At 42.4% G+C, this 27,553-nt stretch overlaps 1 protein-coding gene across 9 annotated transcripts in view; it reads left to right on the top strand.

Moving 5' to 3' along the window:
- Positions 1-494: 494 nt before the first annotated feature.
- Positions 495-27,553, top strand: part of TET1 (tet methylcytosine dioxygenase 1) — a 133,990-nt gene continuing 106,931 nt past the window's right edge. For 2 of the 9 annotated variants that reach the window (XM_072756186.1, XM_072756189.1), the window contains exons 1-3: positions 495-784; positions 8,053-8,194; positions 9,211-11,240. In XM_072756186.1, the coding sequence (XP_072612287.1) occupies positions 9,333-11,240 (1,908 nt within the window). In that variant the 5' untranslated portion in view covers positions 495-784; positions 8,053-8,194; positions 9,211-9,332. Of the gene's footprint in view, positions 943-1,377; positions 1,606-8,052; positions 8,195-9,210; positions 11,241-27,553 lie in introns of those variants that run through there. The other 7 variants (XM_072756187.1, XM_072756190.1, XM_072756185.1 and 4 more) reach the window with 5 other exon arrangements.

The following is a 27,553-nucleotide window of genomic DNA, read 5'->3' on the forward strand; positions in this document are numbered from 1 at the left end:
TTACTTCTTCTGGTGCCTTCATTGCTTCATCCGTAAAGTGAATATGACCACCCTCAACATACAGGGTCAAATAGCTCAGAAAAATGTTCCGATGACCTTTTCGGACATCAAGTGTAGAGTCAAGGGAACACAACCCTCCTCCCGTTGCTCTTTGGTGTTAAGGGCAGTTTACCATCATCTGCAACCCAGACATTGCTCAATTGTGTCATCTCTGATCTGGCATTCCCTTGATCTATCTATAAACAAACATCGAATTTAGAAATCCTAAAATCTGCCTCGCAGCCCAAGAACCCTTCAGGAAAAAAAAAAAAAAAAAAAGACAATGACAAGAAAACCTGGACACTTCTTTTCCTGTCCGATATTCTTTGACCTTAAAAAAAAAAAAAAAAAAAAAAAGGTGTTATGAGACAGGAGGGTGAAGGGGACGGGTAAGGGTCGAGAGGGGAGTCCAGCTCCAGTTTGGGTAAATCCAGCGCGCGTTTTGACTCTAGCTCAGTGGTGCAGGGTCCAGCAAAGGCAGCGAGAGCCCCTGCTTCACTCCCTGAGGTCTGTCCTGGGGAGACACTACTGCTCCGGGGGGCTGACCTGGCGGGGAGTGGCAGCGCGACCCGCTCCCGCACCGCTTTGTGCGCGCAGCCGCCGGGCCCTCCGCTCCCGGGTCTGCCCCCTGGGACAACCCCCTGCCCCGCCCCAGTCATGCAACTCTACCTGCCTCTCCTCGGCGGACCTTTGGGAAGCTGCCGCCCACCCCGGGGGCTCGGGCCCTGACCCTGCCAGGCCGCGGGTAGGTGTCCGCCCGGGGCCCACTCACGCTCCTCGCGCCCCCGGGGCCCTGGGCTCCCAAGTTGTGGGGTCCCGCGCGAGGTGGAAAGTTTGCTCGAGGGCCGGTGCGGGCTTGCACCGGGGGCACGCGCGCTGCCCTCCGAGCCTGAGCGGCCAGCGGTGAGTGGGGCCGGGCAGAGGGCAGGGGTGCGGGGACCCTCACGCCGAGCCCGGAAGGGGGTGCGAGGGGCGGGCCTCGGCCGGGGCCGGGGTGGGGGCCGGAGCTGGGCGTCCGCGGGCCCTCGGGGGGCGCAGGGGTGGGCCCACGCCCCGCGGCGACCCCCTGCCCCGAGCCGCTCGGGGAGCTTTTGTTGCGGGTGGTAAACAATGCCCCCGGCCGGAGGACGCGGCCGCCTGCCCGGGAGGCCCAGTTCCAGCGCGGGATGGGGCGGCGGGGGCGGGGGCGCGGGCGCGGGCGCGGGCGCGGGAGCCGGGGGCTCGGACCCTGAGCGCCGCGGCAGCCGGGCGGGGGCAGGGCGGGGGCAGGGCGGGGGCAGGGCGGGCGCGCCCTCGCGGTCCCTGGGGGTGCCGGCCACCCGTGCGCGCCCGGGAGTCAGGTCCGCGGCCTCCAGGGGAGAAGCAGGGGTGAGGGCTCGGGGCGGGTGGGGAGCCCGTCCTGCCGCGGGATCCAACGCACCCCGGGGCGGGCTTTCTCCCTCCCCCATGCTCGTGTAGGGGACCGATGCGTTGGGAAACGTTTGGCACTTCCCTCCTGAGCACTTCGGGGAGGGGACTCCAAGGATGAAACTTTAGAATGGAGGCAGCGGGAGAGTCTGGCCCGAGGTGAGCTGGAGTTACACCGATCGGGGAAGAAGGGAACAGGGCGAAGAGCTCGTGTTCTGTCAAAATGGCTTTAAAACCTCCTGTGAGCGCCAGCAAGGTCGCCGAGAGCGCTGGCGCTGCGGTCGCGTCGGCCCTACCCGCGGGCTCGGGAGCCGGCCGGGGGCGGGGAGGTGCGCGCCGCCGGGGGCTGCGGACCGCGCGGGGGCGGGAGTCCGGCCGGAGCCCGGGGCCGGGGCCGCAGGCGCTTCCCGCGCGCGGGGGGGGGGGGTGGGCAGGGGCCAGATCTCGGCCCCTCTCCTCGCCTCTCCTCCTTCCTCCCTCCCTCCCACCCGCGCACCCAACGGACCGAGCTTCTGGAAGGGCGCGTAGACGGTCCGTACAGTTGCACAGAGTGGTCGGGAAGTTGCCGGCCCGCCCCAGGAGTCTTTCCACTTGCACCGGGAACCCAGATGGCGCATTTCTGACCCGATAAAAATGAACGTATTGCCAAGAGAACAAACTTTGCAGGAACTAGGAGACTTACCCCCGCCTCCAACTCGTCCTCTTCCCCAATTCACTGTTTTGCCCTGGTCGCTCCCGTGCCACACTTCTCCTCCCCGGTTTCGCTCTCCGGCACCCAATGGGCTGCACAACACATGGTGATGGGCAGCTTATGAAGAAATAAAGTTTAAGCGCTTCGACGCTCGAAGCGAGTTACAGATGAGGTGCACAGTCCAGGGTCGGCGGGGTGCGCTGCGCGCCGCACCGGGAGGGGTTGCCGGGCGGCGCTGTGGGGCAGCAGCCTCGGGTCGGCCCTGAACCGAAATGTGCTCACTTGCCCTTCTCCACCTCTGAACAGTATTTAGTAAAGTGGGTTTAGTGAAATATAGACGACGGCTTCTTTAGGCCTCGGGATGCCAAACACCACACGCGTATGTATGTATGTATGTGTGTATGTACGTGTTTGCTTGTTAACCAGCTAGGGCAAGAGTAATTTACTGCCTATCAGGAATCTATGACTACAGTTAAACTACAGTTACGGTAAAGGCAGGTAGGTACGTAGATAAGGAGACGTTTGGAGGTTAGTCCGCATAGTTTACAACAACTAAAAGATTTCAGTACTGTGGCTTTGGGTGTGTTTCCTGATTTTCATAAGTTTTAGGTTACACTAGTTAAAACCTTCCCCCCCTCCCCAATTAAGGGAACTTAAATAGGTTGCTCGTAAGCCTCAGCTAAACTTCAGAATCAAGATCTAGAGGAGTTATTAGCACATATTCTCCCTTTTCCTTTGCAAAGACTCCTAGCCCAGATTTACAACTCTTCAGCCACCATTTACCATTTTAATGAGAGTTAACTATCACACTCAGCTCTGGTTTTCCAGAACTGATGGGTTGGAGGTTTGGATCACCACTGTTCCTGCTCTTTGTTTCTCTTGCCCCCTCCAATCTTCTTTATCTGGTTTGTTCATCCCCTCCCCCACTCTCTCTTTGCATCTATCTGTCCCTGCACACTTAACCCCTCCCTTTCTACCTTTAGTCTTAAGCATTTTGATCCCAGTTATCTTTCTTATATTCTACCTTTATTACTATAAATTTCTTCCCCTTACTCTGTCTTTTGCTCCCTTTCTCCCCTTTAGACATTTTCTTCCTTAGGCTTTTTATTATTCTCAACATATTTTATGTTTTTCTTGTTTTTGGAAGAGTCATTCTAGCTCCATTTTAACTTCTCCCTTCCTTTTTCTGTGGCCCTCTTAGGTCTTTTTTTTTTCCTTGCTCTCTGCAGGGCAGCAGGGGTGTTTTACATATGGAAGGAGCCTTTGACTAAATCTGCTGGCATTCTAGTGAGTTTCCCTGAACAGCCTTTCCTTGTGCGGAGGGCTCTCTCTCACACTTCCTGTGGTAGAAGACTATCTAGGAACTGCAAGCAGCCCACCCACCTCCTCTTCCTTTAGATGTAGAACTTACTAGTGGCTGGAGGAAACTAAGTCAGGTGGTGCCTTTTAAAAGAAAGGTTTTAAGTCTTGTATTTCTCAGCCAAGTGCAGTAGCCTTTAAATTCTAAAGAGCTGAATGGAGTGACCATGAAATCAGAGCTTCTTTTTCCTCTAGCCCTATGGATGAGAATACTCCCCACTTTTTTGGCCACTGCTGGTGGTGGGAAGGGTTGCAATATAATTTTAAATTGACATGCGGGCTGTATGGTTACATCAGTTCAGCCACTTCCTGCCCAGGGGACTTTGGGAGATGCAGAAGGAGGAGGGATGTAGGTGGGAGAGGATTTTCTGACGTGGTGCTGTCAACATTGTCCTTTAAAGACAACTGATACAGTTTAGGAAGTCAGTTTTTATTTTCTAGGCAAGGGGGTGACTTCAATAATTATTTAAAAAGCCCGCTGGGAAAGATTGAATACCTAGTAGGCTTAAATAGTATTGACAAAGATACCAATCCTCTTTGTTGACCAATTTGGTTTGGCAAGTTTAAATAACTTGTGAATAATTAGCAGATCCTTACAGAGGCAGTGCTTATCATATTCACCCTGGGGCCTGCTCCTGCCACTTCTGTGGGGTGGCCTGCTCCTGCCACTTCTGCCCTCCGTCTTTAGCTTTATATTCTTTACTTTAGGCTGGCATCATGTCTTTTTGTGTTTTGAATTATATGTTGGCCTCTTATCTCCTGGCCTATAATGTTTGGATCTCATACTCTGTGTCACAAGGACACTTTAGGACACATAATTTTATTTTCAATGTCCTCTGGTGAAAAGACTTGTTGACTAATGATTTTGCATCCCACAATGGTTGGATTTTTGTTTGCTTGTTTCATTTTGTTTTTTCTTCCAGGAAAGTAACTCACAAAATAGTATCAATTAATTGCAGATAATTAGAGCCTGTGATATATGTTTAATAACAGGAACACTATTCTCTTATTTTCTGCTCTGAGCACGTTGTCCTATAGCTATCTCTATAGCACTCAGACTCTTGAATATATTCTAGGGTAGAATAAAACTGATTTTGAGAAATATTGAAATGGCAATATTCATCAGAAATGAAAATGGAAGTGGAATTAATTTTCAATTGTAAATATATCTTTTTGTATGACTTAAGTACTCTATAATAAATAAAAGTAATAAAAAAGAGGGAAATGGAGCATTTTATAATGTTTACAGATTAATAAGGAAAATAAATACCAGGAGATCTGTGAGGATAATTCCATATTTAAATATGGGCCTATTTAATAGAATGAACTACATTGTTTTTTTTTCCCCCACAAATTTCAAAAAAAGCTTGCTGCCTCTCTTCCCAGAGTTCAGCCCTGGGGATAACTTAGTTTATCACAAAAGAAGGTCACATTTCATCAGTGGAGCCAAGGGTGATAAAATTAGGATCTTGTGGGAGCCCTTATTTTGTTTCTGATTGTCTGTTTCTTTGGCTGGGTGGTACCCAGTGGTTTCTCCCCTGCAGTTGGGTTTTTCAGGGGTCATTGGCCTCTTTCACGATCTCATAAAAAGGCTGTTACCATTTAAAGAGGCCACATCTTCCCAATCCATGTTGCTCATACCTTTTCTATTTCCTTGGCAGGCTCTTTTTCAGGAGATAAGGTTTGAATGGTAAACATTATCTTAATTACAAGTCTGAATTTCTGAAGCACTTTAATTTAAAAATATAAAAGAATATATAAGACAGAGATCAATTTATAAACTACTTTCAAAGGCAGATCCCATGACACCTTCTGGCATATCCAGATTACTTCTGGCATATCCAGATTACTTTAAAAATTAAAATATGTGAATTTTAATTTTTGTGGCTGATTGCAATACCTAGATTATATATGCTCCTAATAATTTTTTAGCAATGTAATCTTGATACAAGAGATAAAGCAAGCTTATACTGATATTGTTGAATTTCTAAACAATGGAAAGGATTGCTTTTTGCTATCTGAAAAAAAAAAAAATCCTTATAAAGACTTTCTGGAGATTAGAATTGGAATGTCTTTTGTTTTCTAAAAATACTGGTACAAAGAGCAGTGGTCTTGGGAGAAAATATCCTAGAGTTTTTCACAGCCAAAAAGTTAGTGCAAGCCAGAAACTTTTTTTTTCTTTTTTTTAAGAAAAGAGTTTGGAAAGCAGTAAGCTTAGATGCCAAGAACTCAAATGATGTATTCTCTGGTCTAGTGTTTGTATTTAGCACCGATTTAGCAAACTTATTTTTCTTGTGGTTAATGTTATCACTAATGTCTGTTTAAAAAGTCTGTCTTAAAGGCACAATGCTTTGACTAAATGTGTTCTGGGATCGTTTTGTATAGTGTGTGGCTTACAATGTGTTAGGTGATAACAGAAACAAAGAACTAGATCTTGTTTTGGAGGATATGGCAGACTGTGGGTTAAACTGGTTCTATAATAATGATACCCACCAACTAGCTTATTTTCTCTTATTATTCTTTGTATTTTGGAAGTATAAGTGGCCTTTATTTATTTATTTATTTATTTAGGTTCCCATTTATTATTAAAAACCTATTCTATGCCAGCCCTCTGCTAAGTGTTTACACATGTCATTTCATTTTATTCTCATGGTAACCCAATGAGGTCAGTACTATTATGCTTCCTATTCTATTACATATAAGGAGACTGAAGTATAGAGAGACTGAGGAATTTATCAGAATCACATGGCTAGTAATGTTTCTGAGCTGGAAACTGAACCCGAGTCTGCCTACTTCCAAAGTCCTTCTTAATTTACCTTCCCCCACTCCCCCTCAACCTCAGATATCACTGGGAAGCCATTAGGCTTTCCCTGTAGGAGCTCAATGAAAACTCAAAACAACCTCATTTCAGATGCAGAAACTTTGACTAGGTGAAATAGATTGTGGAGGGACATAGCTGGTGATCACAGATTCAAACTCATAGCTTTCTGATGGACACATCTCTAGCTACTAAACCAACCAGTATGTCCCAGGATTGCTTGGATCAGATCAGTACAACAAAAACAAATGCACAATTTGAGAATGATAGAGATCTGTCAAGTTTTTACTTTGCCAGGTAATAACATTATAAAATAAACCTATCCCTACCTTTTTACAAAAGAAAGGACTTTTACTACCTTTTTTTTAAAGAAATGACATCTTTGAGCACCCTGGTGTCTCAGTGGTTTAGTGCCGCCTTCAGCCCAGGGTATGATCCTGGAGACCGGGGATCGAGTCCCACGTCGGGCTCCCTTCATGGAGCCTGCTTCTCCCTCTGTGTCTCTGCCTCTCTCTCTCTACGTCTCTCATGAATAAATAAATAAAATCTTTATTTATTTTTTTAAAAAAATTTTTTTAAATAAAATCTTTAAAAAAAGAAACGACATATTTTTAAAAAGGTTTTATTTATTATTTTTAAGATTTGTATTTATTTATTTGATAGAGAAAGCAAGAGAGCACAAGCAGGGGAAGAGGAAGAAGCAGGCTCCCCGCTGAGCAGGGAGCTTGATGTGGGGCTCATCCCAGGGCCTCCCAGGGCCCCGGGATCATGACCCAAGCTGAAGGTAGATGCTTAACCGACTGAGCCACCCAGGCACCCCTATTTAATTATTACTTTAAAAAGATTTTATTTATTTAAGAGAGAGAGAGAGCATGAGTGGGGAATAGAGGGAGGGCTGAGGGAAAGGAAGAAGCAGACTCCCCGCTGACTATGGAGTCTGGATTTGGGGGAAGGGGAGCTTGATTCCAGGACCCTAGGATCCTGGAACCATGATCTGAACTGAGTTAACCAACTCAGCCTCCCAGGCACTCCTATTTATTTACTTGAGAGAGAAAGAGAGTGAGTGAGTGTAAGGAGGGGGGCAAGGGGGCAGAGGGAGAAGAGAGAGAATCCCAAGAAGATTCCCCCTGAACTCTGAGCCGGAAGTGGGGCCCTATCCCCTGAACTGAGATCATGACTTAGCTGACTGGAGCGCAAATCAAGAGCTGGTTGTTCAACCTACTAAGCCACCCAGGCACCCCAAGGAAGGACATTTTAACGAGGCAAAACTGGAAGGCATAATTTCAGAGTAATGAAGAGTTGTTTACATGAATAAATTCAACTTTATGAAAAATTTTTGATACTGCTTATTTTTTCTGATTTTGCCACAGAATGCTGATCACTTGGTTGCAGATCAGTTTTCGGTAACTATTATACTACACCATGCTTTCTTACAAATCCAACAACCCGTCCGCTGGTAAAGAATACTCACCCACTCAGTTGTACCGCTCTTGATTCCATAATCTTTAGAGAATATATTGATACGTTGTGTATGGTGAGCTTTATTCTTGTTCATAGTTTGGTCTTACTCTGAGTTAGAGTAAGCAATCTGAGGAGACCAAAAGACCATTAATTATGGCTCTTAGTTCCCTTTCATTTTCTTTTTTCTTGCTTACTTTTCAAATAATAGTTGCTTGCCTAGTATGCTTTACTGTTCTAATTATCTCATTTTCTCTTTATTTCCAATTTCCTTGCCTAGGCATTCATCATGAGACTTTTGGGACCCTTGGTAGAAGGGATTTTAGAACCAGCAGTCTTTGGATTAAGTCGGGTGAAAGAGAAAAGAGGGACATCATTTCTGGGTGTGGGCAGTGCCCACCACAATGTCTTCCTTATACATAGTAGGTACTCAACAGATATTTGTTGGACCTGTGAGTCTTACTTGTAACCTAATCTATCAATACTAACTCCTCAGATTTATTGCTATTTTTGTGTGCGTGTGTAAAGCTCAGAATTTGTAGATTGTTAATTGAAATGTGGTATTAATATTATTGGATCTCCAAGTAGAGGTTCTTTTCTTATTTTTAAAGATTTTTAAAATTTATTTATTCACGAGAGACACAGAGAGAGAATCAGAGACCTAGGAAGAGAAAGGAAGCAGTCTCCTCACAGGGAGCCCAATGCGGGATTCGATCCCTGGACCTGGGATCATGCCCCTGAGCCAAAGAGAGATGCTCAACCACTGAGCCACCCAGACATCCCCAAATAGAGTTTCTTGAATTATATAAGCCTCCTCTTCCTCCAGTTTTTTTTTTTTCAATTTTTTAAAAATTTATTTATGATAGTCACAGAGAGAGAGAGAGAGAGGCAGAGACATAGGCAGAGGGAGAAGCAGGCTCCATGCACCGGGAGCCAGACGTGCGACTCGATCACGGGTCTCCAGGATCGCGCCCTGGGCCAAAGGCAGGCACTAAACCGCTGCGCCACCCAGGGATCCCTCTTCCTCCAGTTTTACTAGCTTTACTGTCCAACACATGACCCCTCTATCTCTGTGGTGATGTGCTGAGGAAAGAGATTAGGAGATAATTTTTTAAGTATCCAAATTTGCAAAGATTGGGATTTGATCTTTAAACTACATGTTAACTACAACAGTTGTAGTTTCTAATATAGAATAACCCTCATGCTTATGCCATGCATAGAACTTCATCAACTAAATCCGTTGTCACAGTAATTACAGCAGCTTAATTTGTGAATCCAGGGTTTAAAGGATACTTTATTATTTTTATCATATTTTTCTTTTGCAGTAAACATTCTCAGTGCTCTAATTGTGATTAATAATTGTTAGTAGATATTTCATTTCAAATGGGAGAATACACAGGAAAAAGACTCATTTTCCAATATTTTTTTGTTATTTCAGACCAAAATCCTGTGCCACTGAGTTCAACCATGGTGCATCCAGATTCTCCTCAGAATTGAGACTTTCCAAAGGCCCAATGACTCTGTTCCTTGTGCCCTTTCATTTTATCCTACTCCGTAGCTATGTCTCGATCCCGCCATGCAAGGCCTTCCAGATTAGTCAGGAGGGAAGATCTAAACAGAAAGAAAAGCACCCAACTGAAGAAGACATGTAAGGCGGCCAACAAAAACGTGGCATCAGTCAAGACTGTGAGCCCTGGAAAATTAAAGCAATTAATTCACGAAAGAGATGTTAAGAAAAAAATTGAACCCAAACCACCTATGCCAGTCAGAAGCCTTCTAACAAGAGCTGGAGCAGCACGAATGAATTTGGATAGGACTGAGGTTCTTTTTCAGAACCCAGAATCCTTAACTTGCAATGGGTTTACAATGGCTCTCCGAAGCACCTCTCTTAGCAGGCGACTCTCCCAACCTCCAGTGATCATAGCCAAACCCAAGAAAGTTTCACCTCCTAAGAATTTAGAAAAGCAACGTGAATGTGATTATAATGTGGTTACTGACATGGGAGTAAAACATGCAGAAAATGATTCCGTTCCAACGCAAGTTCCCCTAATCACTCCTGAAATAGAGAATCTAATTGGTGTACAAAATGCATCTTTAATTAAAGATGAGAGCCAAGAAATAGCCCAGTCTTGGTCCCAAAGGGTCGACGATTCCAAAATAAATATCTCCACTCACAGTGGTCCTGAAGGAGAGAGCCTTTCTGGGTCATCGGAAGGGACACGTGGTGGTGAAGGATTATTCTCTAAAGAGACATTGAATGATATCAGTGATTCCCCCAGAATGTTTGCTCAGGACACTCTGTGTGCTCCTTTGCTCCAAAGAGCAGCTCTCAAGGTTACTTATGAAGGAAATTCTAGCATTCAGTTAGAAGATTTGGGTTCACGAGTGGAATCTCTTAAGCTATCTGATTCTTACCCGGATCCTATCAAAAGTGAACGTGACTGCTACCCCACCTCCAGCTTTAATAAGATTATACCTGAATTGGACCTTAGAAACTGTTTGTCCATTGATGGGTCAATATATCCTACCTCATTAATAAAACTCCTCTTGGCAAGCTCAGAACAAGAAACCCTTGGTGCTAAACCAGATCATCGAGAGATACTCAAAGCTACCACAAATCAGCAGGAAATTCCTGATACCACCCCTGTCATAGGACAGGCTTTTAGTGCTGTCCCACATCGATGGGAAATTCCTGGTGCTAACATAATTCATGGAGAGGCTCTGGATGAGACCCTAGACCCACCAGAGATGCCTGGTGCTGTTTCAGTCCAAGGAGAGGTCTTTGGTGCTATCCTAGATCAACAAATCCTTGGAATGGGTGGTGGTACTGCCTCAGACCCACCTATGTTTCTTCCTCCTCCTCTAAACCCAATTGCTACCTATAATGTTCCCCCAGAATGGCCTGAGCCCCAGAGCACTGTTTCATATGGACTTGAGGTCCAGGGTGCTGTGCAGATTCTGCCTTTGGGCTCTGGTCACACACCTCAGCCACCATCAAACTCAGAGATAAGTTCGGTACCTCCAATAATGACTATTAGCAATATAGAAAATGAGAAGCAGGTTCATATAAGCTTTCTGCCAGCTAACATTCAGGGGATCACATTAGCCCCTGAGCGAGGACTCCTTCTCCATGCTTCACAGGGCATTACCCAACTCTCCCAGGCTGGTCCCAGCACATTGGAAGGAGAGAGCTCCCAGGTCAGCATGACCAGTGCGGTTGACATCAACACTAAAGTGGTGTCTAGGCCAGTGTCACTTGGCAGTACTCCCTCTTCTTCCTTTACAACTTTGCTACCTACTTTGGAAAAGAAGAAACGAAAGCGATGTGGGGTCTGTGAGCCCTGCCAGCAGAAGACCAATTGTGGTGAATGTACTTACTGCAAGAACAGAAAGAACAGCCATCAGATCTGTAAGAAGAGAAAATGTGAGGAGCTGAAAAAGAAACCATCAGTCATTGTGCCTTTGGAGGTGAGTAAACAAACCCTCAAGGGTTGGGAGATGCCTGTGAAGCTCCATTGAGCTTCTGTGCGGAGACAAGTTGATTCAGAATTACATCCTTTTACTTTGGTAAAATTTTATATTATCTATAACAATTTGTGGATCTACCTGAAGCATGTGTTGTGCAGTGATACGTTAGCTTATTTTTAGAATTTGTCTCAGAAAACTAGAACATAAAGTTTTTCCATTATGGAATTTGATGGAGACAGGGAAATGGCATGAAATGTGGTTTTGCAAAGATTTCCACTATGCCTTCTTTTGGCTAGTTGTGTGTCTTTTTTGAAAGTTACAGATTTAACTCAAATTTAAATTAAGAGAGGAACAAATTCATGAACTCCCTTGTAGCTTGAAGAACCAGTGAAATTAAACTTCTGTTCTTTTGAAAGGATAAAACTGGGACACCTGGGTGGCTCAGTGGTTGAGAGTCTGCCTTTGGCCCAGGGCATGATCTTGGGGTCCTGGGATCAAGTCCCACATCGGGCTTCCTGCATGAAGCCTGCTTCTCCCTCTGCCTCTATCTCTGCCTCTCTCTCTCTCTCTTTCTCTCTCTCTCTGTCTCTCATGAATAAATAAGTAAAATCTTTACCAAAAAAAAAAAAAAAAAAAGGATAAAACGGTATCCTTAATTTTGAAACTTTGCCTTGAAGGTATAGTGATAAAGCTTTCTTCTCAACTTTTGGCAGGTGATTTTCACCTGCTCTACATATCTCATGTGGTTGTTAGGATCATCAGAAGTTCACAATCATTTGTAAGCTCCAAAGTGATACATACATTAATTCTCATTATTACAGTTCTTTTTTTTTTTTTTAAGATTTTATTTATTTATTCATGAGAAACAGAGAGAGAGAGAGAGAGAGAGAGAGAGAGAGAGGCAGAGACATAAGCAGAGGGAGAAGCAGGCTCCATGCAGGGAGCCCGACGTGGGACTTGATCCCGGGACTCCAGGATCACGCCCCGGGCTGAAGGCAGGCGCTAAACTGCTGAGCCACCTGGGCTGCCCTCATTATTACAGTTCTTGAGCCTAGGTACTAAAAATATTGGTTGGCTTAGACTTTATTTAAAGGATTTTATGGAACTCGGTTAATACTTAAACTTATGTTTCAGACCTTTGAAATACATGCCAACTATGGTGTTCAGATTTTTAGGTCACTCATGCGAAGTTATGCTTATTTTGTGTCTGCTCTGAATACAGGTATAGTAGAATAGATTAATCTAAAAGTCTTGTGAACTTAAACTTAGTCATTCTTTTCTATTTCACTCTTAAATTATCTGTCCAAAAATGCTGATTTTCTATTTGACTGCCCCATTGCCAACGAGATCGAACCTTTGACTGATCACCTATTAATGGGCATTTGGGGTGTTTCTAAAATATTGTTATTACAAACCTTACTGCAATAAAATTTTTTACTCCTCACTTCACACGAAGTGGCCACCAACTTAATGGTTTACAAACATACATCTAAAACACTAGCAGCAATATCTTGTAGCAGAGAGACCTCCCTTGTAAGTTCCTATTTGTAATATTGCCAAACGGCATCATTGCTGAAAAGTACTCATGTTATCTAATAGGTAGAAACAAATTTGTTTTCTTTTTTCCTAAACCTGGTCCTTTTTTTGCATTACATATTTGGTTTAATTTACATCTACATGGTTGCCCAAATGGAAAATTCAGCCATCTTTCATGCCTTCCTCTCACTCTTCTTGATTTCTTATTCTGAAATTTGAGCCCTCCTAGCTCTCCATTTTCTTGGAGAAAATAGTTGAGGCCTTTATTCCTTATTGGGACACTTTCAGTGTTCTCTGTATTATCAGTAAGTATTTACTGTACTTCTATTCGGGGTTGTGCACTGGGGATGTAGTTGTAAGTATACCAGCTAGAAGAGAAGTCAGGATATTGAACAACCTCTTAAGCGCAGTTCAAGTTTTCTTTCTAAAGCCCTGATGATTCTCCTACTTAAATACATTTAGGGCTCTTGTCTATGTGTGATATATCTCATTCAAAACAAAACAAAAATAGAGAAGAGGGGCACCTGGGTGGCTCAAGTGATTGAGCCTCTGCCTTTGGCTCAGTCCCTGGATCCCAGAAGGAGTCCCACATCAGGCTCCCTGCAGGGAGCCTGCTTCTTCCTCTGCCTATGTCTCTTCCTCTCTGTGTGTCTTTCATGAATAAATAAATAAAATTTTTAAAAAAATAGAGAAGAGCTTTTTGTGCCTTCCAAGTATATTATAAAACCTAGATTCTTCTTTCTTTCTTTCTTTCTTTCTTTCTTTCTTTCTTTCTTTCTTTCTTTCTTTCTTTTTTTCTTTCTTTCTTTCTTTCTTTCTTTCTCTCTCTCTCTTTCTTTCTTTCTTTCTTTCTTTCTTTCTTTCTTTCTTTCTTCTTTCTTTCTTTCTTTCTTTCTTTCTTTCTTTCTTTCTTTCTTTCTTTCTTCTTTCGAGAGACCCAGAGAAAGGTGAGGGCGGTGGAGGAAGGGCAGAGAGAGAGAGAATCTCAAACAAACCCCCTACTGAGCATGGAGCCTGACTCGGGGCTTGATCCCATGACTCTGAGATCATGATTGGAACCAAAATCAAGAGTCAGATGCTCAATCCACTGAGCCACCCAGGTGTCCCCCAAAAGATCACTTTTATGATTTACAAGGCTGATTCTGCAGAATGTATTAGGTTGTCCTTATACTGAACTCTGGGATCAGATAGACCTACCTTTCCAAAAGTTTATGGAGAGGTAGAGGAGAACACAGGGAACACTACTCTGAAGGAAATTCATTCCAAGAGAGCAAAGAACAGTTTTATATTCTTGTTTCTGGTTTCTTTGCTTAATATGCATCAAAAATGTTGCTTATATAATCATTGTTAATACAGTGTATTGTTCCATTGTATGTTTATAACACAATACATTAGTCCATTCTACTGTTAATGTGCACATTATCATAAATGTCTTTTGGTGAATATATGTGTGCATTCTAATGAGTAGATGCCTAGGAGTGGAATTGCTGGGTCATAGAATATGTATGTTTAGCTTTCAAGGATATTACTCAGCAGCTGTGGTTGTTCCAATTAAGACTCTTCATCATTAGTATATGAGAGTTCCACCAGCCCCACGTCCTTCTGAAGTTATTTTCTGTTTTGTTTTACTTGAATTGTTTTGTTGGATGTGTAGCAGCATGACTACACTGGATTTTCTCAATGACTAATGGAACTGAGCTGCTTCTTATTTGCTTCTTAGTCATTTAGATATTGTCTTTGTCTATTTTTAAATGGTTTTTACTGCCTTTTCATTGTTGGTTTATAAGAGTTCATAATATTTCATTGATATAAATTCTTTGTTGAGGGCAGCCCCAGTGGCTCAGCGGTTTAGTGCCACCTTCACACCTGGGGTGTGATCCTGGAGACCTGGGGTCGAGTCCCGCGTGGGGCTCCCTGCATGGAGCCTGCTTCTCCCTCTGCCCATGTCTCTGCCTCTCTCTCTGTCTCTGTGTCCCTCATGAATAAATAAATAAAATTAAAAAAAAATTCTTTGTTGAGTGTATGATTGTAAATATCTTTACTTATTCTATGACTTAACTTTTTGCTCACTTTATCCTGCTTTTTTTTTTTTTTTAAGATTTTATTTATTTATTTATGAGAGACAGAGAGAGGCAGAGACATGGGCAGAGGGAGAAGCAGGCTCCATGCACTGGGAGCCCGACGTGGGACTTGATCCTGGGTCTCCAGGATCACACCCTGGGTGGAAGGCAGTGCTAAACTGCTGAGCCACCCGGGCTGCCCTCACTTTATCCTGCTTTTTACTGAACAGAAAATCTTAGCTTCAATATCCAATTACCAATGCTTTTCTTTATATCCTGTTTAAGAAAATTTTGTCTATTTTTTTGCCAATTGCAAGGTCATGAAGATGTTCTTTTTTGCTTCCTTCTTTAAAAGTTACTTTTTTAAACCTTTAACATTTAGGTGTAAAGTATAGCTGGAGTTGACTTCTGTGTACAGTGTGAGGAGTTAAGGTTGATTATTTTTTTCTATGAATTTGTAATTGACTGGAACCATTACTAAGATGACCATCCTTTCCCTGTTACTATAATCTCGTCATTAAATCAAATGACTGATTAGCTTTGGGGTTCTTTTTTTTTTTTTTTAAAGATTTTATTTATTTATTCATGAGAGACACACAGAGAGAGAAGGCAGAGACATAGGCAGAGGGAGAGGTAGGCTCCATGAAGGGAGCCGGATGTGGGACTTGATTCCAGGACCCCAGGATCTCGACCTGAACTGAAGGCAGATGCTCAACCGCTGAGCCACCCAGGCATCCTTCGGGGTTATTTCTAGACTCTGTTTCATTGGTCTTTCTGTCTATCCTTGTGCCTAACTCATTATCTGTAGGCTTTATAATCATTAAGTGGTAGTATAAGTCCATCAGCTTTGTTCTTCAATACTGATTTAGGCTGTTTTTATTGTTCTTTGCATTTTCATTAACATTTTGAATCAGCTTGTAAATTTCCATCAGAACTCTGTGATTTTACTGTGATTATGTTGAACTTATACATAAATTTGGGAAGACTGACATTTCTACAATATTGAATCTTCCAGTTTATGAGTCTGGTATATCTTTATATATATGTCATTTAATTTCTTTCAGTAATATTTTGTAGTTTTCAATAAAGATTTATTTCACTTATTTTTTTCCTACGTATTTGATATTTTTTTCCCTAGGAGTTTGATATGTCCCTAGATACTTGATAGTTTTTTTTTTTCTACGATTTTATTTATTCATTCATGAGAGACACACACACACACACAGAGAGAGAGAGAGAGAGAGAGAGAGAGAGGCAGAGACACAGGCAGAGGGAGAAGCAGGCTCCATGCAGGGAGCCTGACTAGGGACTTGATCCCCGGTCTCTAGGATCAGGCCCTGGGCCGAAGGCGGCGCTAAACTACTTAGCCACCCGGGCTGCGCGATACTGGATAGTTTTGAAAAATATTTATTTTAGGGACACCTGGGTAGCTTAGTGGTTGAGCGTCTGGCTTCAGCTCAGGGTGTGGTCCCATAGTCCCAGGATCAAGTCCCAAATCAGGCTCCCCTTGAGGAACCTGCTTCTCCCTCTGCCTATGTCTCTGCCTCTGTGTGTGTGTGTCTCTCATAAATAAATAAAAATCTTAAAAAAACTTTTATTTGATGCTAGTATTAATGATTGAAGGCCATTCAGTTTGACAACTAATACTGTTAAGCAAATATGTTTCTTGTATTTATTTCTTCCTTGCATCAGAATTATTTTACTTATTGAGGGGGTCCCTGGGTGGCTCAGCGGTTTCGTGCCTGCCTTTGGCCCGGGGCGCGATCCTGGAGTCCTGGGATCGAGTCCCGCGTCAGGCTCCCGGCATGGAGCCTGCTTCTCCCTCTGCCTGTGTCTCTGCCCCCGCCCCTCTCTCTATGTGTATCATAAATAAATAAATATTTTTTAAAAAAGATCTCATCTATAACTAAAAATTAAAAAAAAAAAAGAATTATTTTACTTATTGAGAGTCGGAGTGAGAAACAGAATATACATTTATAGTTTTATTTTCTTATTTTTTTAAGATTTTATTTATTTATTAATGAGAGAGACAGAGAGAGAGAGAGAGAGAGGCAGAGACACAGGCAGAGGGAGAAGCAGGCTCCATGCAGGGAGCCCAACGTGGGACTTGATTCCAGGTCTCCAGGATCAGGCCCTGGGCTGAATGGGGTGCTAAACTACTGAGCCACCCGGGCTGCCCACATTTATAGTTTTATTTTTTTATTTTTTATTTTTTTAAATTTTTATTTATTTATGTATTATAGTCACAGAGAGAGAGAGAGGCAGAGACACAGGCAGAGGGAGAAGCAGGCTCCATGCACTGGGAGCCCGATGTGGGATTCGATCCCGGGTCTCCAGGATCGCGCCCTGGGCCAAAGGCAGGCTCTAAACCGCTGAGCCACCCAGGGATCTCCATTTATAGTTTTAAAACGTTAATGTAGGGCAGCCCCAGTGGCTCATTGGTTTACACCGCCTTCAGCCTAGGGCCTGATCCTGGAGACCTGGGATCGAGTCTCATGTCAGGCTCCCTGCATGGAGCCTGTTTGTCCCTCTGCCTGTGTCTCTGCCTCTCTTTCTCTCTCTCATTAATAAATAAATAAAATCTTTTTTAAAAAGTTAATATAAAAAAAAAGTTAATATATTTTTTCAATATTTTATTTATTTATTTGAGACAGAGAGAAAGAGAGAGGGCACAAGCAGAGAGGAGGAGGGTCAGAAAGAGAAAAGGATAAGCAGACTTTCCACTGAGCAGGGAGTCAAATGAGGGACTCAATCCTAGGACCCCAAGGTTATGATCTGAGTCAAAGGCAGATGCTTAACCTACTGAGCCATCCAAGAGCCCCTAGAATGTTGATATTTTCATTAATGTTTATGCTAAACAAATGTACATTTTCAAACAGAACTGTTAACCTTTTTTTTCCTAAAATATACTTAGCATATGCCATCTCTCAAAAAGTTAACTACTGATGTCTGAGAGAAGTAAAAACAGTTTTTTACTTGCCTTTTTAATCACAGATTACATTTTTGTCTCCCACAAAAGCAGAATTTTTAAATTTGTTTGCCTAGGTGGTTAGATAGTCTTCCCAGAGAGATCTTTTGGCCAAGAGATAAAATGGTATTATTCTGTCAAGTTTAGTTCAGCTTACTTTCTCTGTATTAAAAAATACAGATAATTTAAAAAAAATACAGATAATTAAAGCCACTAACTTTATGACTCATAGGCATCTAGGAATTTGCTCTTGGCTAGACATACCTCAAATATATTTGTAATTTAGCATTTTAAGGTATATTTTAAGTCATATAAGATTATTTTCCTATTTATTGAGTAAGGTTAGAAGTGAAAATAAAGGAAGGGGTGCTTTTTAGAGATATAGAGAGTAAGTTTAAAATCAGGCTACGCTTTTGCAAATAATTTGTAGTGTGTATTAAAAAAAAACAAAAAACTGGGCAGCCCAGGTGGCTCAGAGGTTTAGCACCGCCCTCAGCCCAGGGCCTGATCCTGGAAACCCGGGATTGAGTCCCACATCGGGCTCCCTGCATGGAGCCTGCTTCTCCCTCTGCCTGTGTTTCTGCCTCTCTCTCTGTGTGTCTCATGAATAAAATAACATCTTTAAAAAAAAAGTAAACAAAATGCAGTTGTTTGTAGATATATTTCTGAAGGCAACGTATTAAATTATATATCTGGGGATGCCTGGGTGGCTGCCCAGTGGTTGGGCAACTGCCTTGGGCTCAGGGTGTGATCCTGGAGTGCGGGATCGAGTCCTACATCGGGGTCGCTCAATGAAGTCTGCTTCTCCCTCTGCTTCTGTCTCTGCCTCTTTCTCTGTGTTTCTCATGAATAATCAAATAAAATCTTTTTTTAAAGAAGAATTATATACCTGTAGCTTAAAGATTTGGGTATATACTACATCACACATTTAATTAATCAAATGAGGACGGCCCGGGTGGCTCAGCGGTTTAGCACCGCCTTCAGCCCAGGGCATGATCCTGGAGACCTGGGATCGAGCCTCATGTCAGGCTCCCTGCATGGAGCCTGCTTCTCCCTCTGCCTGTGTCTCTGCCTCTCTCTCTTTTTCTGTGTCTCTTATTAATAAATAAATAAATAAAATCTTTAAAAAAAATAATCAAATGGCTAAATGAGCAGTTGCTGAGTTGGTTGCCAAAGTGAAAACATCTATATTTACTCTACTTAATGATTTTTTCCCAACATATTGAAGGTTATTTTTTATTATTATCACAATTAATTAATTAATTAATTAATTAAAGATTTTATTTATTTGAGAAAGAGCACAAGCAGAGGAGGGAGAAGCAGGCTCCCTGCTGAGGAGGAAGCCCAGCTTGGGGCTCTATCCCAGGACCCTGGGATCATGACCCAAGCCAAAGGCACATGCTTAACTAACTGATCCACCCAGGCACCCCTATTTTGTCTTTTTAAAAATTATTTATTTATTTTTGAGAGAGAGAGAGAGAGAGAGAGAGAGAGAACTCTCAAATGTGAATGACAGAGGGGCTAAGGGAGCCAGGGAAAGAGTGAATCCCAGGCAGGCACCATGCCCATGCCCATGCCTATGCCCAGCGTGTGAACCCAACATGGGGCTTTATCTCGTAACCCTGAGATCATGACCTGAGTTGAAACCAAGAGTCATATGCTTAATCGACTGAGCCACTCAGGCACCCCTCTTTTTTTTCAAGATTTTATTTTTTTGAATTTTAATTTTTTAATGATTTTATTTATTTATTCATGAGAGACACAGAGAGACAGGCAGAGACACAGGCAGAGGGAGAAGCAGGCTCCATGCAGGGAGCCTGATATGGGACTCGATTCCGTGTCTCCAGGATCATGCCCTGGACTGAAGGCAGCACTGAACTGCTCAGCCACCCGGGCTGCCCACAAGACTTTATTCTTAAGTAACTTCTATACCCAATGTGGGCTCAGGCTTACAACTCTGAGATCAAGAGTCACATACTCAAGGACGCCTGGGTGGCTCACCAGTTAAGTGTCTGCCTTGGGCTCAGCACGCCCTGGGGTCCCAGGATCCAGTCCCATTTTGGGCCCCTGCATGGAGCCTGCTTCTCCCTTTGCCTATGTCTCTGCCTCTCTCTCTGTGTCTCTCATGAAAATAAATAAAATCGTTAAAAAAAAAAAAAAAAATCACATGCTCTACTGACTGAGCCAGCCAGGCACACCTGTTTGGTGAGATTAAATAGCAGTGCACTAGAAAACACTGTTAAGTGTGCTATTGTTACCATGGTATCTTCTGAGCTATGCAAATTCTACCTACCTGGAAAATAACAATATCTCCAAAGTCTGTGCTTGAAAAACTAAAAGTTCAGTAGTAGTGTACGATACTAATAGAACCAGACTGTTCACTTTTTTATGAATAGTGTGATAACAGTCTAGTTCCAGAGATACCATTTCAGAATTGGTTGACATACTTGTTTTTATTTTATTTTATCCATTTTAGTGGGAATGAGGCAAGATAAGCCTCTCCTGGCCACTGCTTTTTTTTTTTAATTTTTATTTTAAAATTTATTTTAAAAGTATTATTTAGAGAAAGTGCATGTTCATGCACTTGCGTGTGCATAGATAGTGACAGAGAGAAAGGGATAGGGACAAGCAGATTCCACATTAAGCACAGAGCCAACTCGGTGCTTAATCCCATGACCCTGAAAGCATCACCTGAACAGAAATCAAGAATCAGACATTAACCAACTGAGCCACTCAGGCGCCCCTGGACACAGCTTTTTTAGTGTTTTTAAACAGTCAGATCTCATTTTGGTTTAGGTTGTGTATGTCATATGGAACAAATTTTTGCTACCAACTCCTTCAATTGAGGGCAGATGTTATATGTCCTTAAATATGCCTTTAAGGAATCTCTTTGGATCACTACTGAGACTTCAGTAGCATGCCTCACCGCAGAGCTGACCATAGGGGGAAAAAGCCCTTTGGTGTCTAGGATCCTTGCATGTGTAAACTGCAAATATGTCAACAAAACCATGCTGACCTTGATTGATTCTGACCTATGAGTGTTAATTTCTGGAATCTTGTCAATATGGTTCAAATCTTCCCTTGCCATTTTCTGTATATCATCTTATCCAAGAAGGAAAATGTGTGAAACTGGCTAACGCCTTTATCTAGTGTTAGCATGATCCAAATTATACTATTATATAATAATGAGAGCCACAGTATGATACATGTTTACATTGCCATAGAACTTAACTCCAGGGCAGCCCGGGGGCTCAGTGGTTTAGCGCAGCCTTCAACCCAGGGCGTGGTCTTGGAGACTCCGGATCGAGTCCCACGTCAGGCTCCCTGCATGGAGCCTGCTTCTCCCTCTGCCTATCTATCTCTCTGTCTCTAAATAAATAAATAATATTAAAAAAAAAAAAAAAGAACTCCATATCTCTTTTTGTTGGTTAACCTCTTGTTTGTTTGTTTTTGTTTGTTTTTAATTAGAGTAGTATTCAAGAGTTGATGGTTTCAAAGCTCCAACAGTCATTCTTCTTATAGTCAGTCATTGTTGCACTATGATGGATGTGGCACAGGTGTTACCAGGAAGGAAAGAAGACGAAATCTTATCTTTTTGCATTATTTTCATATTAAAATAAGATACAACTAGCAAATGAATCAAACTAATCAAAGCAATTCAGGTCATTACCTTGATTATGAGACTCAGTGCTTGAGTCATGAGTATCCAGAAAGTCTTGGCTAATTATCACTTGCTCTTCATGTCTGCTATGAAAGAAACAAAAGAAAAGGGACGCCTGGGTGGCTCAGCGGTTTAGCGGTTGAGCGTCTGCCTTTGGCTCAGGGTGTGATCCTGGAGTCCTGGGATCGAGTCCCACATCAGGCTCCCTGCATGGAGCCTGCTTCTCCCTCTGCCTCTCTCTCTCTGTGTCTCTTGTGAATAAATAAATAAAATCTTAAAAAAAAACAAGGAAATTTGCCCTTTTCTGATTTAATTATCCCCCCCCCCCTTTTTTTAAGATTATTTATTTATTTATTCATGAGAGACACAGAGAGAGAGAGGCAGAGGGAGGAGAAGCAGGCTCCATGCAGGGAGCCTGATGTGGGACTCGATCCCAGGACTCCAGGATCACACCCTGAGCCAAAAGCAGACGCTCAACCGCTGAGCCAACTATGCGTCCCCAGAGAGGGAATCTTATGCAGGCTGCATGCCCAGCATAGATCCTAACATAAAGTCCAATGTGGGGCTGGATCTCATGACCCTACCTAAAATCAAGTCAGACTCTTTTTTTTTTTTTTTCAAGATTTTATTTATTTATTCATGAGAGATACACAGAGAGGCAGAGGGAGGAGAAGCAAGCTCCATCCAGGGAGCCCCACTCCGGACTCCCAGGTCTCCAGGATCACGCCCTGGGCCTAAGGCGGTGCTAAACCACTGAGCCACCTGGGCTGCCCTCAAGTCAGACTCTTAACGAGTTGAACTACCCAGGTGCCCCAGAGTCACAATTTTTAAAAGAAAGTCACAGTGTTCTTCTACAGAAAGAAAAGTGATTAGAAGTGAGATATGTTTATTTATTGTTATTTTTTAAAAGTGAGATGTTTAAATTACGTTAAAGCTCAAGCCTAGGATTTAGGCCGTACTAGCACATAATTAGTGCTCGATAAGTGTTTGGTGAGTAAATGATTCAATGAATGAATGAAAAAATAAAATAAAAAATGTAAGATTTCAACATATTTCTCACATAGCAATGTATCTTTATTTTTAAATATTATTTCTTTTTTTTAAAAGATTTTATTTATTTATTCGTGAGAGACACAGAGAGAGAGAGGCAGAGACACAGGCAGAGGGAGAGGCAGGCAGAGGGAGGAAGCAGGCTCTATGCAAGGAGCCCCACGCGGACTGGATCCCGGGTCTCCAGGATCACAGCCTGGGCTGAAGGCGGCGCTAAATCACTGAGCCACCCGGGCTGCCCCTCTCTTTTTTTTTTTTTTTTATTCATGAGAGACACAGAGAGAGAGAGAGAGAGAGAGAGAGAGAGAGAGATAGGCAGAGGGAGAAGCAGGCTCCTGAAGGGGACCCCAGTGTGGGACTCCTTCCGGGAATGCCAGGACCATGCCCTGAGCCAAAGGCAGACTGAACTGCTGAGCCACCCGGCATCCCTATTTTTTAAAAGATTTTATTTTTACGTAACCTCTATACCCCGTGTGGGGCTAGAATTTATAACCCTGATATTAAGAGTCCCATCCTCTATGGACCCAGCCAGCTCCTAAAGTATCTTTTAAAAAAGCACACTGTAAATCATCATTGCATCCTATATGTACTTAATATATCCTCTTCAGAAGCAGGCTCCATGCAGGGAGCCGGATGTGGGACTGGATCCTGCGACTTCAGGATCAGACGCTGGGCTGAAGGCACGGGCTCTACTGCTGAGCCACCCAGGCATCCCTTGACAGCACTTTTTAAAATATGTGTTAAAAAGCTGCTACTTGGGCTCCTGGGTGGCTCAGTGGCTGATCATCTGCCTTTGGCTCAGGTTGTGATCCCCAGGGTTCTAGGATCAAGTCCTCCATCAGGCTCCCTGCAGGGAGCCTGCTTCTCTTCTGCCTATGTCTCTGTCTTTCTCTCTGTGTCTCTCATGAATAAGTAAATACAATCTTAAAAAAAAAATAAAAGCTGCTACTTAAGTTACTTAAAATTACTGGCATAAGCATTTGTGATTGTGAGTGATACCATGATACAAAGTTTGAACAATTCAAAATCATGTATTTTTCTAATTGTAAATGGAAAAACAATTGTAGAAGGATATCTACCAAACAAAACCATTGTAAGTGTTTATCTCTAAGGATAGGTTTTTTTTGAATGGAGGAAGAGCATATTAGGAAATTCATGATTTAAAATTTTTATTTAAATTTTTCTACGTGAAAAAAATTTTTTTCTATGTGCTTTGAATTTTTATATATTAAGCTTATGTTACTTTAAAAAGTAATACAGCATACTAAGTCAAAGTAATATAATTTGTATTTAGAAAGTTTAGGAGCAGGAAAAAAGTAAACTATGATTCTACTACTTGGAGACAACCTTCATGGATATATTGGCATATTTGCTTCCAGTATTTTTTCTGCATTTAAAAAGTGACATTGTGGAAGTCAATGAGGTAATGTTTTCTTTTCGTTGTTTTTTTATTTTTATTTATGATAGTCACAGAGAGAGAGAGAGAGAGAGAGAGAGAGGCAGAGACACAGGCAGAGGGAGAGGCAGGCTCCATGCACCGGGAGCCCGACATGGGATTCGATCCCTGGGCCAAAGGCAGGTGCCAAACCACTGTGCCACCCAGGGATCCCCCTTTTCCTTGTTTTTACATTTTCCCTTGTAATTAACATTTTGTAAAGATTTAAAAAGTATGCAAAAATACTTCTTTAGGGAAGCCTGGGTAGCTCAGTGGTTGAGCATCTGCCTTCCGCCCAGGGCGTGATCCTGGAGTCCCCGGATGAGTCCCACATCAGGCTCTTGGCATGGAGCCTGCTTCTCCCTCTGCCTGTGTCTCTGCCTCTCTCTCTCTGTGTCTCTCTCATGAATAAATAAATAAAATATTAAAAAAAATACTTTTTTAGGTAAATGAACATAACCTTACTAAATTATCTTTCATTTGTGGATGCTGCAGTTTCTTAATTTTTTGTATGGCAGTGAACGATTTTCAGGGTAAATCTTGGTTTCCATTTCAGATTCTTTTTTTTTTTTTAATATTTTATTTATTTATTCAGGAGAGACAGAGACAGAGAGAGAGAGAGAGAGACAGAGACACAGGCAGAGGGAGAAGCAGGCTCCATGCAGGGAGCCTGATGTGGGACTCGATCCCAGGTCTCCAGGATCATGCCCTGGACTGAAGGCCACGCTAAACCGCTGAGCCACCCAGGGATCCCCAGATTATTTTCTTGACACGGAATCATTAGTCCTTTATTTCAAGCTAAAGGTTTTAGCATAACCAAAATATTTAGTATTTTTCTAATGAGTTACTGCCTAATGGTTTCTAAATCTTTTCCATTTTTAGAAACTTGAGGTCTGTATTTTTTTTTTTTTAATTTTTATTTATTTATTTATTTATGATAGTCATACAGAGAGAGAGAGAGAGAGGCAGAGACACAGGCAGAGGGAGAAACAGGCTCCATGCACCGGGAGCCTGACGTGGGATTCGATCCCGGGTCTCCAGGATCGCGCCCTGGGCCAAAGGCAGGCGCCAAACCGCTGCGCCACCCAGGGATCCCTTGAGGTCTGTATTTATAGTACAGGTATTTTTTTTAGAAAATCATGTTTCTTTCTTTCTCTGAAAATTAGAAACTGAAGTTGGTGTTTTTGTAAAAAAAAAAAAAAAAAAAAAGTTATCTGACAGAGAGAGAGAATGACCGACATCACAAGTAAGAAAAGTGGCAGGCAGAGGGAGAGGGAGATGCAGGCTCCCTGCTCATCAGGGAGCCCAATGCAGGGCTCAATCCCAGGGCCTTGAGATTATGACCTCAGCCAAAGGCAGTTACTTAACTGACTAAACCACCCAAGGCACCCTGAGAAACTGAAGTTTCTGTTACATTCTTTTTAGTTAACACATCTTAGTTGTCTTCTCAAAGATGGTGATTGAAGTAGCATTTCAGCATATCTCCTAACTAATGATTGACCAGATCAGATTAGGTAGTTGCTGAATCTTTTTTTTAAAGATTTTATTTATTTATTCATGAGAGACACACAGAGATAGGCAGAGATAGGGGCAGAAGGAGAAGCAGGCTCCCTGTAGGGAGTCCAATGCTGGACTCAATCCCAGGACCCCAGGATCATGCCCTGAGCCAAAGGCAGGCACTCAACTGCTGAGCCACCCAGGAGTCCCTAAATAAATAAAATCTTAAAAAAAAAAAAAAATTCCAACACTCATACAATATTTCAATGATCATAAAAATAGAACTTATATATTAGAGGGTTTTTAAAGATTTATTTATTTATTTTAGAAAGGGTTCGAGGAAATGGAAAGAAACTGAAGTAGACTCCCTTCTCAGCGGATATCCCCATGGAGGGGGTTCTATCTCACAACGCTGAGATCTTGACTTGAGCTGAAATCAAGAGCCAGCCACTCAACTGAGCCACCCAGGCGCCCCTACATTAGAGTTTTTTTTTCATTAGAGGTTTTTTTAATGTGGATGGTTTTTTTAATTTAATATGGTTTTTTTTTTTAATGTGGATGGATTCTGTGATCCCATTACCTCAAAATTTTATGCAACATGTATATATTTTTTATTCCAGTATAGTTAACATACTATAAGTTTGCAACATACTGTTTTTATATGCATTTTTCTGGAGAGATGGTCTGTAGTTTTTATTAGATTTATTTATTTTTAAGATTTTATTTATTCATGAGAGAGATACAGAGAGAGAGAAGCAGAGACACAGGCAGAGGGAGAAGCAGGCTCCATGTATGGAGCCTGATGTGGGACTTGATCCTGGGTCTCCAGGATCACACCCTGGGCTGAAGGCGGCGCTAAACCGCTGAGTCACCTGGCTGCCCTTTATTAGATTTAATAGAAATATAAGTCATGTCTCCAATTCCCCAAAAGAAAACCAAGTAAGAGAATCACACAACCCCCTTAAGATTTTGGAGGAATGAAATTGACAACTATTCCTATGGTTAAGGAAAAACCAGTTATACCGAGTTTTGATATTCCTTGATGTGGCCATCAGTGTGAGAATGGATCTATTTGTAACGTTGTGACAGACTTGGGGAATAGGGATGCCATGAGGAGCAGAAGTGATGTTGTTTATTACGGCCTGGCAGTGTGCCTGCTACATCCTAGATGCCTACATGTGATGCTTGTCATACCTTTAAAGAGATTTGTTCATTCATTTCATTACTTTCAGCCATTTCCCTCCTTCCACTTGATTCATGTTATTTAGAGAAACGTTATTGAAGTCCTCAGAAGTAGCAAGTACATACCATTTTGCAACATCTGCAAAAGCATTTTTCCTGCTGGAGGGTTAAGATGCCTTATGAATGAATTGGTTTCACTGTTCCCATGTGATAGAGAATTATAGTTGTGGTTTCCAGTGAGACGACAATTGTACAGTTATTTTCTTGCCTTTGTATAATGAGAGGGTTTTGGTGTTTCTGCTGTATTCTAGACATTTACACTGCACTGCTTGTTTTCATATCAGATTTCATATGCAACATCATTTTGTGGTGAGTTTTCTGTTAAAGAGCAAAACTAGGATCAAGGCAAGAGGAAACGGGAAGACAAGACAATGGAAGTCCACAGTTTATGCAAGGCATGAAATTTTGGAGGAGTCTATATAGTTTAGATTTAAAAGAAAATGTGTGTGTGTGTGTGTGTGTGTGTGTGTGTGTGTGTGTGTGTGTTCTATACTTGCAGTAGTAAATAACCTGTTTTGGAGTTAATACAAAATTGTAGAGAGATTGGTCTACTAGGCATCATAGAAATGAAAATATCTTCTTCATTCACCCACTTCCATTTTCTAGTGCATTATGAGATGTTAAAACAAACAAAAATCAATGAAACAAGGAAAATGAAATAATAGCGTTTACTTTTTATCTTTTTTTTTTTTTTTAAGATTTTATTTATTTAGTCACAAGAGACACACGCAGAGAGAGAGGCAGAGACACAGGCAGAGGGAGAAGCAGGCTCCATGCAGGGAGCCCGATGTGGGACTCCACCCTGGGTCTCCAGGATCACGCCCTGGGCCAAAGGCAGGCTCTAAACCACGGAGCCACTCAGGG

Source organism: Vulpes vulpes, chromosome 4 (assembly GCF_048418805.1).
Source record: "Vulpes vulpes isolate BD-2025 chromosome 4, VulVul3, whole genome shotgun sequence".
Taxonomy (NCBI): Eukaryota; Metazoa; Chordata; class Mammalia; order Carnivora; family Canidae; genus Vulpes; species Vulpes vulpes.